This window comes from Meles meles, chromosome 12 (genome assembly GCF_922984935.1).
Source record: "Meles meles chromosome 12, mMelMel3.1 paternal haplotype, whole genome shotgun sequence".
Lineage (NCBI taxonomy): Eukaryota > Metazoa > Chordata > Mammalia > Carnivora > Mustelidae > Meles > Meles meles.
Window position 1 is genome coordinate 95680158 of NC_060077.1, and position 14905 is coordinate 95695062.

The 14905-nt window shown below is 51.2% G+C and overlaps 1 protein-coding gene across 6 annotated transcripts in view; it reads left to right on the forward strand.

Annotated features, from left to right (window-relative positions):
• Nucleotides 1–14905, forward strand: part of ATP9B (ATPase phospholipid transporting 9B (putative)) — a 221155-nt gene that overhangs the window by 107834 nt on the left and 98416 nt on the right. For 5 of the 6 annotated variants that reach the window (XM_046025851.1, XM_046025852.1, XM_046025853.1 and 2 more), the window contains 2 exons: nucleotides 3250–3325; nucleotides 8824–8900. The exons of the other annotated variant lie outside the window; for it this stretch is intronic. In XM_046025851.1, coding sequence (XP_045881807.1) covers nucleotides 3250–3325; nucleotides 8824–8900 — 153 coding nt within the window. The remainder of the gene's footprint in view (nucleotides 1–3249; nucleotides 3326–8823; nucleotides 8901–14905) is intronic. 6 annotated transcript variants of the gene reach the window in all.

The following is a 14905-nucleotide window of genomic DNA, read 5'->3' on the forward strand; positions in this document are numbered from 1 at the left end:
ACCTTTTTTGGTTTAACATTTCATTTGTCTGATGTTAGTGTAGCCACACCTGCTCGCTTTTGCTTACGATTCTCATGGACTGTTTCCTCCCACACTTCCACTTGCGAGCTCTCTGTGTGTCTGGGCCTACAGGGGCCTCAGCACGTAGACAGTTTGCAGTTGGATCACGTATTTTCATCCATTGTGTCATCTTTGTCTTCTGATTGTTGAGTTTAATCCATTGATATTTAAGTAATGACTGAAAAGAAGGGACTTAACTTCTGTCATTGTTCAGTTTTTTCTATGTGCCTTTTAGGGTTTTTTTTTTTTTTTTTGGTCCCTCATTTCCTACATTAGCATCTTCTATTGTGTTTTGTGGTTTTTGTAGGGAAATGTTGAAATTTCTCATTTCCTTTTGTTATATTCTGTAGCTGTTTTCTCTGTGGTTTCCATGGGACTTACATGTAACATTCTGAAGATGTAAGACTCTAATTTGAATTTATCCGACTCCAGCTCCAGAGCACACAGGCTCTGCTCCTTTACAGCTGACCCCACCCCTTTCGCTTGCTGACGTCGTACCGTTACATCTTCATACATTCTGTGCCTAAAAATGTAAACGAATAACTCTTTTAAATACACCGGCCTCTTAAGTAATGCAGAAAACAAGATTTGGAGTTACAAACCAAAATTACAACAATACTAGGGTTTTTGTATTCGTCTTTTACGTCACGGAGAGAACAAGGAGTGTCGTCACGAACCGCTGTTCCAGCGAGACTTGCTTTACCGTGGTCTGTCTGCTACGGTTCTGGAGGTCTTTGCTCCCCGTGTGGTTTTGAGTCACTGTGTCCTCCTCTTTCACCTGCAGGACTCCCTCAAGCAGTTCTTGGAGGAAAGGTCTAGTGGTCACATACCTTCTTAGCTTTTGTTTGTCTGGGAATGTCCTGATTTTACCCTGAGTTTGGAAGGACAGTTCTGCTGGCTATAGGATTTCTTGGCTGACATGGGTGTTTGTTTGTTTTTGAGTGTTTTGAATATATCAGCACACTGCCTCCTGGCCGCCAGTATTACTAATGAAGCATTTGCGTATAACCTTATTGGGGCTCCCTCGTATGGGATGGTTTGCTTCTTTCCTACTGCTTTCAAGAGTCTCTTTTTGTGTTTTGTCTTTTATTTTTTTAAAAGATGTATTTATTTTGGAGAGCACGCGATGGGGAGGTGTGGAGGGAGAAGAAGAGAATACCAAGCAGACTCTGCACTGAGTGTGGCATCCGGCACAGGGGTCAGTCTCACAACCCTGCGATCATGACCTGAGCTGAAGCAAGAGCCCAGACGCCGAACTGACTGATCCACCCCGACACCCTTGTTTTTGTCTTTTATATATATATATATATATATTTTTTTTTTTTTTTTTTTTGACAGAGATCACAAGTAGGCAGAGAGGCAGGCGGGGGGGTGGGGAGGGAGCAGACTCCCTGCTGAGCAGAAAACCCAATGCGGGGCTCAATCCCAGGAGCCTGAGACCATGACCTGAGCCGAAGGCAGAGGCTTTAACCCTCTGAGCCACCCAGGCGCCCTTGTCTTTGTCTTTTAAAACTTGTATTACGTGTCTCTCTGTGGGTCTCTGAGCTCATCTTCTTGGATTTGGTTGAGCTTCTTCACTGTTCACGTGCGTGTCTTTCATCAGATTTGGGGTGTTTTCATCCATTACTTCTTCACATCTTCTCTCTGCCCTTTCACTCTGGCTTCCCTTTCCGGGACTCCCAAATACGTACACTGGTTTGCACCGTGCTGTCTTGCACTCCCTCAGACCCTTTTGATTTTCCTCCACCTGTTTCCATTCTGTTTCCCAGAGCTGGTCGTCTCCTTGTGCTGTGTCCAGGGTTGCTGATTCTTCTGCGGGGTTAGATCTGCCTTGACTCTCCTTAGGGAAGTTTTCACTTCAGTCATAATTTTCAGCTCTGGACTTTCTTCTGGTTTCTGTTTAGGTTTTCTGTCTCTTTGTTCATGTTTATGTTTTGTTCACATATTGTTTTCTTGACATTCTCCACATCTTCGTTTCTTTAAACATCCTTAATACTTTCCTTTTAACATCTTTTTTTTTTTTTTTTTTTTTTTTTTTTTTTAAAGATTTTATTTATTTATTTGACAGAGAGAGAGATCACAAGCAGGCAGAGAGGCAGGCAGAGAGAGAGGAGGAAGCAGGCTCCCCACGGAGCAGAGAGCCCGATGCGGGGCTCGATCCCAGGACCCTGAGATCATGACCTGAGCCGAAGGCAGCGGCTTAATCCACTGAGCCACCCAGGCGCCCCTCCTTTTAACATCTTTGTCTAGTGCGTCTGACATCAGGTCTTTTTCAGGGGCGGTGTCTGTTGATGTATAATTTTCCTTTAATACTTTTTTGGGTGTTTTTTTTAAATGCCTCATTATTGTTGAACGCTTTCTTTTTTTCTCTTTTAGTATAATAATGTGGTAACTCTAGAAGTCAATTCTCTCTATTCCTCAGGGTTGGCTGGGGTTTTAGTCATTATATTGATTAGTTGATTTTTTTATTATTATAGGCTGTCTTTGTGCCGGGTTATCAGTCTGAGGTGTACATTTAATGTCTTCTCGGGTCTCTTCTGAGCCTTTCCTTGGGCATGCACAGTCCCTTCCTGATTCCCACCTCTGCAGCTGTTTCTGAATGTCCTAATGTGTGGCTCCCAAATGGGGGCCAAGGGGGCCCTTGCCCTTTCAATGCCCTTGGCGTCGCTAGAGCTGGAGCCGGAGGGGTGACAGCGATGGCCGCCAGGCTCGGTGTCGGCACCTGTGTGACGGGAAGCTGCCGTCAGTGATCAGAGCGTAGACCCTGCTACTGGAGGATAGGTCCTTGCCCACCTGGCGTCTGCGGGCTGTTCCAGAAACACGTGCACAGCTGCCTGCGGCGTGGCCGGGGGGCTGCGACCGTGCTGAGAGCTAGGAGAGACCCAGACTGACGACTTCCCCTGGACAGCTGCAGGCCTTTGGCAGACCCCACGGTCCCCAGAGAGTCTCATCAGACAGAGTCTGCCCCTGCGGTCGTTGCACGAGTGGGGAGAGATTCCTGGTGCTCCCTGCACTGCCCTCGTCCCAGGGTCCTCTGTCTAAATGCCCTTGTTTTTCACCTCTGTTCCACAGTGCGGCTTCCCTGCTCACTCGCTGCATCCAGCTCATACACTCATTTCTATCGCTGCACATATCAGAAGTGAAAAAGTTGCTAACTTGCTATTTTTCCCCTTTTCTGTCTGTGAACAGGAAGACTGCGACCCACCCATCCATGAGAGTCTCAGCATAGAAAACACGCTGTGGGCGAGCACCGTTGTTGCGTCAGGTACGAGACCCGCTCTCCCTGGCGCCAGCTCCCACTTCCAGGTGCTCCATGCGCAGAGGGCCTGTGCGCATGTGCCTGACATCCCGCCCTGCGCTACCGGGGACCTTACCCCGAGGGCTGAGTCCTAGGCAAGCTCTGGCTACGGGCTGTGGGCTGCGGGCTGTACGTGGCAAGGAGCAGGACACAGAGCAGCTTGGGGGCTTCTGCTGGTTCTGATTTCTCAGCAGACTTCTCAGTGTCCCTCACTCGGAGGTGGCACAGTGCAATTGGGGAGGGAAGCGGTGGTCCTTGGGGGGGTCTTCCCACTCCTCAGTCACCCAGGAGAGTTCGGAGGAGGCCACTGAGCTGGCTTTGTCTGTCGGGGAGAAAAGTATCCGACGAGATGGGGGCTTTGGGAGGTATTTCATGTTGGGCCTTTGGATGGCAGAGTAAAGCTTCGTAGTTTTCTTCCAAGTGGCACTGGGCGATGTTGGAGTGTTTCTCGTGTGTGAACGGGGCGGGCGGGGGTGGCGACCTAAAGACACATTTTGGGAAGGAGATTCTCTGGGAGGTATTGAAATTTAAGTGATGGTCAGCTTTTCAGAAAGTGGTTGACTTAGTACTGGTAACCAGGGGAGATCTTAGCAGCGGGGAGCCTGGGGGATGCTGGTGGGGGTCGGAAGGCTGGGTCGTCCAGGGTAGGGCTGTCTACCTTCTCGATCTGTGGCCCAACACCCACAGCCTTCCTGTCTCGGAGCTCGGTTGCTCTTCTGATCCCTCCGCAGGCCAGGTGCTGGCGAATGCTCAGGCCTGGGGGCTCCGGGGAAGGACGGCTGAATGGAGTGAGGCCAGTGCTTTACCCTCTGCCGAGTGCCACGGGGAAGTACAGGTGCCCCCAAAGCAAAGAAGCCAAAATCCTTACCCAGCCAGAGCTCCCGGAGGAGCAGCCAGCAGGAGCTCCAGGGAGGGGGTGGAGGGGCGCAGGGAGGATTTGGGAGCTCACTGGCAGCTGTGTTGAGGGCCTTGCAGCTGTAGGCGGTGGAGGCTGGTGCCGGGGCCTCGGGCTCCGGAAGGGAAGGGCAGGGCAGGGCAGTGCTGAGCACGTGGGGGCCGTGGGGCCTGTGTGCACAGCAGCATGTAAAGCAGACCCCTGTGGGGGACCACGTGTGTACCTCTTAGGGACTAGAGGATGTGAGGGAACCCAGTTTTATGCTAATGTTTTCTATGTTTAAGAAAAAGCTTGATGGCAAATAGGACAATTCTTATAGAAATTGAGGCATTTCGTGATTTTTGTAGTGATGATTTTTAAAATTTCTCAAACTAAAGAGAAAGAGAAGTAAGGAGAGAGTCAGAGGGATCAGGCCAGGTCTCGGGCTGTATAGACCCCAGGAAAGAGATACTCGCCGTGCCTGAGGGGTCACTGTGGACAGGGCACTGCGCCAGGAGAAGTCTCAGAGCCTTGTCTGGTGCTTCCTCCTCACTGCTGTTCTGTGCGGACCTCGCTGACAGCTCTGTCCCAGGCCCGTGTGGTGCTGTCGCCGGTAGCCGCCCGGTGCCAGCCCCCTTGTTCACAGCCACACGGCCAGGCTGTCACAGGATCAGGATTTCATCCAGGGGGCGGTCCTCACGGCTGTCACCCTCAGCCTTCACTATTTCATAGTTTATAGGAAAATATTGAAAACGTAGTGTAAATACGCGGAAACTTGGTCACAGATTTCACATTTTCCGTGTCTACAGTTGTATTCTGTTTTGTCTACATCATGATGAAGATGCTTTTTCAAAAATGCTTTATTTGTGATCGTTTTGCTCCCTGTGTAGTAGACTGCTGCTACTGATCCCCAGGGCTATCGATCTGTGGCCACTCTCCACAGAGACAGAAGCCCCCGAGCGGAAGGCTTCCGTGATGCCCCTGACGATTCCCCGTACACACCACTCCTCTCCTGTCCTCCACTCTCTGGGTGACCTTGACGCACCCAGTGCGTGTGGTAGCTCCCAGTTGCGCACGTGGGCAGAGCAGACAGGAATCCAGGTGTCACATATGCTCGCCACGCTGACAACTGTTTCTGACTCCCTCGTGCGTAGAATTCAGTCTATGAACACACTGGGCCTGTGTTCCAAGAACGGGTTCCTACTGCTCCAAAACCATCCGTTCAAAAAAATTTAAAGAAGACCCTTCTAATTTTAATTTGTATTTGGACATTTTAAAAATGCAAGCTGTTTCCATTAATTTTAAATATTTTAACACATGCCTACCTTTATTTAAACCCTTCATAGTGTGAGCAGGTACTAGATTCTGTATGTTATCAAACTGCTGTGCCCAAGCAATGTTTGAAAGACCTTGGGTTTCTAGGAGTTACTTAAGGGCCCGTATCTTCTTTATACTTGATTGTAAATTGAGAAAGAAAGACCAGAATTTTTTAAAATCTTATTTTTTAAATGATATGCGCCCACTGAATTCAGGTTGCCTCCTAGGTAAAGTGAACTTGGGCTTTCCTCCCTTGTCCTGGGGTTCTGAGTGCGTGGGAACGAGGGCTCATGTTAGCACTATGGAGGCCAAGGACCACGGATCCCTGAAGAGGGACAGACACAGCTGCTCGAGGCGCCTCCGTCTTCATCCCCTTGTTGGTCTGTGAGCGCCATCTTCCAAGAGCAGAGCCGGTGGCAAGGGAGTGTTCTGATCTTAAACTGCCAAGAGCCGGGAAGCAGAGATGTTCCTCTCGAGCAGGGCTGCTGGGCACGTGTGCCCACGGCAGTGACCCCCTCTAGAGTGGGGGCGCGTGTGCCCACTGCGGTGGTTCCCCCAAAGCAAGGCTGCTGGGCGTGTGTGCTGACGGGGGTCCAGGCTGGCACGCTAGAGTGAGGGCCTGTGCGCAGACAGGGGTCCCTGGCTGGTACTGCTTGTGATAAAGAAAGGAAATGAGAAGAAACACTTGGACACTTTTATAAAGCAGTTTGATGAAAAAATTGGGATATACATATTCTTTTTGGTTTTCGTGTTGTTTGGCGTGGTAGTTCATGAGACCGGTCCTGGTGCCAGCTCAGAAACTTTGAAATCACCCCTGTTGCTGGAGTGTGCGTGGTTGTGAGGGTCCTGCTGCAGAGGGGGTGCGGGACGGGCTGTGGGAAAGCAGGAGAGCCTGGGTCCCGCTGCAGCCACTGGCAGTGGGTGGGGCGGCAGGTGGCGCAGGCGCAGTGGGAAGCACAGGGATAGGCAGCCCTGCCGGGGGAGGGTGCAGGCGCGATGGGCGGAGCCCAGAGCTGGTGCGGGTCGCAGTGTCAGTCTGTGTCCCCAGCGCAGTCTCTCTGAGTCACTTTGCTGAGGTGAGTCCAGTGTTTGCGGGCCGTCATGCGCTCTCGTTCCAGCCAAGCCTGGGGCTTCGTCGGGACTGGCCCAAGGAAAGCACTTTGTGCCCAGGAGCCAGCGGGTGCCTGCGTGACAGTCAGGAAATACTTCGGTCGGTTGAGAGCTCTCAGGTCGGTCGGTCTGTCTGTCTCTGACGTGTTATCTCTGTCCGACTTTCGGATGAATGTGCTCTTTTGTTCGCTCTTAGGTCTTGTTTTGAAAATGAACAGGGAAGCCCTTGGCCATCTGTTTGCCGTCCAGACAGAGTGCGCAGCCGTGCCGCCCGTCCCTGAGTCCGAACGAACGGAGAGTAAGGCAGGCGCTCCGCACTGGCTGGCCATCCTAGTACTCAAGAAATGTGACGGACTCTGAAAGAAACGCACTGTTCTGAGTACACTGAGTATCGCTTTGTAGTGAGAATGGGGTGATCCCGTAATACAGATGGGCGCCTTTACCAGACGTCAGTGGGTCATACAAGGAGAACTGCAGGAGGAATTCAGTTACTTGCTCTTCCCGGGGGCTGCACTCAGCGTGCAGGGCCGATGGTAATATCTGCGTGTCTGAGCGCACCACGTGCTGTTGGTCTGGTTAAGTCTCAGCTTGCATTTTGGGTACTTCCAATTGTAATGCCAACCTAGAGTCAACACTGCTTATAGCTTGTCTGGATTTTAGGACAGTGTTTTCTAGCCTGATCAAGTTATAAGTCGTTTTGGGACTCTTTGTTCTGCTACTATTAAAAATAATTTTGTAGTTTATCTTGTTCTTTTTTTGTACTTTTTTAACATTAGTGAGCTTATTTAACATGAGACACTCGTATATTCTGTTTAGGTTAAGTGTAATTGGCAAAATACGAATAAAACCCTGACGCAGTCAGAGCTACTGTATTGCTTCAGTGGCACGAGAACTGCTGCTGTGTTTGTCGTGGGAGTCCTCTGTAGGGTGAGGTCACTGCATAGTCCTGAACTCCCGGGGGGGACCCATCATCTGCGGGTTTGTTTGCACAGCGCTCTAGAAGGGTAGCGTCCACGCAGTGTGGGCCGCCTTCCAGGCTGGAGGGGCTGCTCTGCTTCCAAGAGGCTCAGGAAATCCAACCTCACAGCTCTGCCAGCTGCACACGATTAACAAGGGGAGAAGAAAGGAGAAGCTTATTTTGAAAGAAACGTGTCACCTCTGCGGGGTGACCGCTGAGCAGCCCTCTGGCACCTCCCTGTCTTCCTGAACATTCCACGGGTGAAACTGTTCATTATCTAATGCATATGATTTGCAGCTATCTGTTCATATAAGTCCAAGAGATCACCTTTATCCGTGGGTCCTGACTTACGACGCACTACATTGCCACTTTGCACTAACGTGAAATCAGAGTTTTGGAGAATGGTTACAGTGAATCCGCGGTGCTGTTGGTCTCAGGGAGTGTTTATGGACGGGATCACCTTTATTCATTTCTCATCAGAATTTATGGAAACTAGGAGTATAGATTATGCATAGCTACAATTTAGAACAGACTTCTGTAGCTTCTAATTTGACATCACAGAGGTGAGTGCCTCTGACCCTTTGTAACCCAAGGTTGTTCCAGGTGTTTTCGTCTTTCACCTGAAGTCTAAGACACAGACACACTTACAGAACCGGACTTTAGGAGACATGAGATGAAAAGGCTAGTAACATCTAAATCTAGCATCAGATAGTAGTGATGTAACTGTCCCTCACTCTTCTAATTGTATATGAGCTGAAATGTCCGCAGAGGCTCGCAGACCCGGCAGTGCACGACTGTGTCGCTCGGGGACGGTGGCTCTGCAGGTGCAGGGCTGCTCTGAAGGCCCCGGCGTGCGTCTGGGGACTTGGGGACGCAGCGTCCCTGCGCTTACCTGTGGGGCTGCCCACGAGGGCCAGCGAGCAGTGTCAGCCTTTCTCCTGACAGCGAGAAGATTGTCAGTCCATTTCCTGACGTTGTACGTAGGGAAATTTGTAGGCTGAAGAAATCATTTTGAGTTCCTCAGAGTTTATTTTGAAAGTTGAGATTAGACTTTCTTGAACGAGCTGCATTAAATGTGCTGTGAGATAAATTTATGTAAAAGTGAGTAGTGAATAATATTCTCCCTCAAGCCTTTGATGAGGACGTGTTCTCTCTGTGCTCACCCTTTGAGGCCTCTCTGTAAGCACCGCTCTCGTGTTTTCGCAGGTACTGTAATAGGTGTTGTCATTTATACTGGAAAAGAGACTCGGAGTGTAATGAACACATCCAATCCAAAAAATAAGGTAGGCTAGATGAAGGGGCAGCTGCTTTAATGACCGATTTTCCCTTCCAGTAAGAAAGTACGTGCGCGCCTGAAGAACCTGTTCATAACCTAAACCAGACTTGGAGACGCGCTGGCGGTCTCGGGTCTGAATTCTCTGTATGTAATGTGACAGCGTGCTCACACCGAAGAACTTCATCAAAGTTTCGATGTCTCTTAAGTTTTCTTTGTTGGATATACCATTTGCCCATAATTTGATAATTGCAGTGTTTTCTTTTCAGTTTACTTATTTTACAATTTTTGCTTTTTTTATGTTATGGCTCATTTTTTTAAAAGAAAAAGTATCTGTATTAATATTTAATAGACTTTGATGGTGTGACATTGTTGAACTTGTTTCATTTAAGGTATTTTCATTTCATAAGCATGTTGAAAACAGATTTTAGTTTTAAAGACTGCTTGATTAAGTTCCTAAATTGATGATATTTCTCTCACACTCCTGAAGTCGGCGTTACGCAGGCAGCATGTGAATGCAAGTTGCGTCGTCGCTTTGAATCCCGCGTTGCTGTACTCGGTTGGTACATTTTGTGCGGTCAAGTCAGAGTGTGCTCACGTCCACTCTACGAGAAGTCTTTTTGACTGCGTTTTACTCTCCACTGGAAATGTCATCTGGGCTGCACCTGCGGAGAACAGAAAAAGCACTCCCGCGCAATCACGCCTTGCTTTGTGCGTAACTAATAGAAAAAGTTGTCTTTTGTAGGAAGTTTTATTGCTGAGCAATAGAAATGAAGTAAATCTTTGAAAAGATATTTTTAAAGACGAGATGCATTCCATTTTTTCCGGCTAAATACTGTTTCAAAAACCGGTTAGCCCTCCCGGCATCAGGAAGGGGGCCCTTACCCTTTGAGCGCCTGCGCATCTGTAGCGCAGCAGAGGCGCTCTGGGGCGTGTCCTGTCTGGAGGGCGTCCTTACCCCAGCGGGGCCTGACGAAGAGGCGTTGGTTGGACTCCAGATGTCTGTGGTGACACGTTGACCCAAGTGAAAGACCGTTTCGTCAGTGTAAGTTCTGCCTGTGGTAACAGGGAAGACGATGCCTGTCGATGTGTGTTACAGCCTTGGGCTCATCCGGGGAGACCGAATGTACCGCAGGCTATTATTTTCCAGCAGAGTTAGATGTATTTAAAAATAAAGTGTTAAACAATTATTGACAGAGTTGCATGCATATTTGTGTATGTGTCTGTAAAGTGCAGCGATTTTTTTTCTCTACTAAGCAAAACTAGAATGTTCTGCTGATGCGTATACAGGTCGTAGGGTCCGTTTTGTTTCTTAATCATTCCTAGTCATTTTTATTTAGGATGACTGTGAGGGTAAATTTAAATATTAAATTTTAAAATCTTAAAAGTCATGTAACACAGGTCCGGTCTCCTCCCGCCTCACGCTTCAGGACAGCTTCCTTTCTGCCCCTCCCAGCGTCTGCGTCCGCACCTCCCCCTCGTGCGCACCTCCCCGTCGTGCGCACACTGCTGGTGTTGGCTGCCATGCTCTTCCCCTGGGGGGCGTGGACACAGTTGGGCGACCTTTCTGCAGTGTGTACCGGGGGTGAAGAACTCCGGCTGGGGCTTTGCTGCGCGGCCAGGGTGACGCCGGGCAGATGGCTTCTGCGTCTTACCACTCGGCACCGTTAGCCGGCGTCACTGTCTTCTGTGCCGTGTCGTGTGCCCGGAGAGCCAGTGCCCCGACACACTCAGCGTACAGCTGGCTGTGCGGGCGCCGCGCCCCCTGCCCCCCCGGGTGGCCTGGACGTGCTTGTGCGCCAGTCAGCAGTCCTCCCTCCCTCCTTAAACAAAAAAAACAAAACAAGCTTGGAAGTGTCCTTGGGGTTAACGTAGCAGCTGTAGTAGGAAGGGCACCTTTGACTTCTTGCAGAGCTGGATCCAGAGCCCCTCTCTGCCGCATCTCGGCCTCCCGGGTGGCAGCAACATGCTCTCCCGCTGGCTGGCGCCTTCCTGGTGCTGCCGTCAGACCTCCCCTGCCAGGTGGGACTCCTTGTGACAGTGACAGCTGAGGCCCAGGCAGAGCGTGACGTGTGGAAGCTGCTGCGTGAAGTACTTGGTCTGTGACTTGGTGGCTCGGCAGCAGTGCGCTCGGACGGAACGGCGGCTCTGGTTCTGGCGCCGGGGACGTTGTGGCGCAGGGGCTGTGCTTGTCGCGGGCGGCTGGCTTCTCTGCGGAAGCGCTGGGGGTCGGGGCAGCCACTTGTGGAAATTCAGGAATGCTTCCAGGAGAAGAATGAAATCTCTAAAGCTGCATACCTTATTAAGTCGTCCCCAGTGTCCGGCTCCAGATTCGTAAGAAAAAGATTCGGGGACCGTTACAAGCTGCAGGGCCAGAGAGTCACAGGTGTGATATATCTGGGGGAAGTACTGGTGTGCGTGGAGTGAGAAGATCATGTGATGTTCGAATCCCGAAATAGGGAAAGGAGGACAGATGACGTTACTCGCCGTCAGACTTCCTGTGAAGACGACATCTTGGTGTCCTTCCAGTAGGTGACTAAACGAAGCGAACCTTGGATTTCAGAGAAGGCCACTGGACACAAAAAGGAGGCATTTTGGAGGGAAAGAGATCATTTCCCTGAGTTTGCCTTCTTTAGGGAAGCTCACCGTTCCTCAGACTCCATTCCGTGGTGTGTGTAGGGCAGCGACGGACACGGTGCCATGGGGACATGTCGCTGTGGAGTTCATGACAGCAAAGGAATCGGGGCTGGAAATCCGTATTTGTGAACGAGTGCTCTCTGAGTCATGCTGTGGTACAAAGTGCCCTAAAACTCGCAGTGGCTTTACTACAACAGAGACTGCTTTTCTCCTCAGTACGTGTCTGACATATCAGCGGGCGCGCCATGTGTCATGGGCCCTCGGGGAGCCCTGGCGGACATGTGCTTCCGGGACCGCTGGGTACAAAGACGCAGGTGGACGGGTTTTGTACCGAATGGCTCCGGCCACTTTCCTTGGCCAGAGCGAGGAATGGCCTCACGGAAGGGGAAGGAGTCAGAAGGGTACAGGCTGAGCCCCAGTGCGGAAGGAAGGAAAGGGAGTATTTAATGACTTAGGGCCACTGGTACCCCGTCGTGGTCATCGATGAGAGTTCCCAGGCCTTTTACGTACAGTAAGAGCCAAAACAAGACAGGAGCGTCGTAGAGCCCTCCCCGGTGCGGGCAGCGGGGCCGAAGTGGAGGAGGCGGAGGCAGTGAGGACGGTCGGAGGCGGAGGCAGGAAGGTCCTCGTAGCCGGTGGAGGCCCACGGCGCGCCGGCGCTGCAGCGGTTGCTGGGGAGACAAAGGAAGAGAGGCGAGTGGGTTTAGCGACGGGAACCCTTGTGGGTGATTGTTGTGGGGAATCAGGTGCAGAAGCAGATGGGGGATTCCCATGTGGCCGAGGCTCGGGAGGGAGGCCAGCGCACCAGGACAGCTGCAGGGGTGCAGGCAGAGGGTCTTACTGGTTTTGTTTGTTTCTGATGAGAAAATGATAAAATTTCACGCTTCCCATAAAATAAGAAAGGCCTTAGCTTATAAAGGAGAAGCTGTCATCTGTGGAAGGGTGAGTCTTAGGGCCATCCCACGGCCACCTCGGATCCCTGGAGAGAAGATTCCGTTGTCAGCGCGGAAGAGCTGCCGTGTGCATCAGCGTGCAGCCCCGTGGCTCTGGACACGTGTGGACAGTGCTCGGTCCGCCAGCCAGTGTCTCTCGCTCCGTGGCCCATCCGTGGCCCACCTTCCCTGGAGCGTGGGGGGGAGGTTGTGCTCATTTGGCCATGTCTGTGAGCTTCCCGGACGGGAGCACTCCGGGACGAGCAGCGCTGAGCGGCGGCGGCGAAGCGAATGATGACTGTCACTCCCGGATAGGGACGCACAGTGCGGCAGGCGGGAGCCGGAGAGGGTTTGCCCAGGAGTTCACCTCCTCAGTTCTCCAGCTGTTTGAAGGCCCCGACTGCTGCTGGATTCTTCTGTTCGTAGCAGAGCCCGTCAGGGGCGTGGGGCTTTCTCAGGCCGATGATCAGGAGCCCCAGAGCAGAAGCAGAGAAGTGGTTGTGCCCGAGTGGCAGGTGGTGGGGCAGGTGGGTCACGGCCACAGCTGCCCGCGGGGGCTCCCAGGGGCACTGCTAGACGCCGCGGCCCGCCCGTGGGGCCCCGTCTCCCCCCTGGGAAAACACCAGCCGCCCCTGCGGGCCGGGGGATGTGAGCGTGACTTCCCCTGGAGGCCAGCGGTGTTCACCAGCACCCGAACCCTTCAGATGCCCTCCCGGGGCTGAGTGACGGGATGTGCGCCTCTAAGCAGTTGGGCTGGTGGCTTCGTGAAACCTGTTTTTAAACTTGTCATTCTGCCCATCTCATTTCCGAAGCCTTAATTTGGGCATTTCTCCTTTTGTCTTCGTTTTGTCTGTTTTGTTCTTCTCTTGCTGCTTGTCAGAAAGCAAACATTAGGCGGAAAAGTGAGGCGAAAATACGATGGCGTGTCCCATCTCCTCCTGCGGCCGCAGACGCCCCCACTTGTCGCCAGCGCGCGTTGGAAACACACGCAGGCGGTCTCTGTAGCTGCTGCCTTCGCCACCTGTCTCCCTCTGCGACGCTCTCTGCCCACACGGCCTCGTCTCGTGGCCCCGCTGTGAGCCCGGGGCTGGCGACACCACTTCCGCCTCCACCTGCGCGGGGGCTGCCCCCGGTGTCTCTCCTCGACCTCCTGAGTCGGAAACAGAGGGCTGGGGCACATACTGATAACCGAGAGCCGCCGCCTCCGTCGTGGCCGGGACGGTCTGAGACGGAAGAGCCCTCGTAGGCAGCTGGACTCCGCTGCGGCCAGGGTCGCTGACCGGCCGGCGGTCCCCCGCGCGAACTCACGCTTCCAGAGTGGGCCTTGGAATCTAAGGTGATCGTTTTATAGCATCGGAACGTACGGCTTTGAGCTTCTTTACAAGGCTTTATCAGAACACTCTCTAAGATGTAGCACGTTTTATCCTGTCATGGGGGTTCATACCGAATTCGGTGATGTTGTTCAGCGGAGGAGAGTCCTGAGACGCAGGCCGGTTCCCGAGGCTTTTTCAGGATGAGAATGCGTGCCTCCAGCGTCCCCACAGGCACGAGGCACGAGACGGGGTCTACCCAGTCTGAAATGTCTATCTTAAAACTTCGAACAAACCGAAAGTTCTTATTACTAAGCAGTTACTTTTATAATAATATTTGGTGAAAGTTTAAATTATAAGGAATACAGCTTGAGTAATGGACTGTTTTATAAAACCTAGCTTGAGATATATTTAATAAGATGATACTTGATTACATTTAAGAGGGAAAAATTCTTACAGGAGGTTAAGAAAAATCAATTGTGACAGGCTGCCATTTTCATGCCATTCATAATAATGAGCTGCTCCGAGCAAGAGCATCAAGGATGAAATGGTAACACAGACGGCTTCAAGCAGGTATTGTAATCCCTTGGGCATATTGATTTGTGTTTCTAATAAAAAGATGCTTTCAGACGTCTCACTGACAGACAGGCGATCTGTGCCATTATGTGCATTAGAGCTACTGTTCTCTGAGCTGTTGCAAAGGCATTTTCGGATAACGGAACAAAGTGGACTCAGCTGTGCTGTGTTTTGCAGGGGGAGACATCAAGGCTGTGTTGAAGAGCAGCTTTCTTATTAAAAAGGACAAATTATTAATATTTTAAAAGTTGCATTGACTTTTATTAAGATGTTACCGAAGAATAACTTAGTTCCTTTTTTTCTTGTGGTTTGTGCAATCGTAGCACCCCGTAATTTTTCTAATAGTTGCCTTCTTGAGAAATAAGGTATCTTTGGGTTTAAATATGTGTTTAGAAATGTGACCCTCTACCCCGTGCAAGTGCCTTTGCTGTGGGATACAGCAGCGTGGTCCATCTCCATAGGCAATGAGGCTGCGGGAATGCCGGGCTGGGATGACTGTTAGTAATAGTAACAAATCGCAGTGTTTGAAAGTCTCATCAGGAAAAGCTCAACGAGAGGAA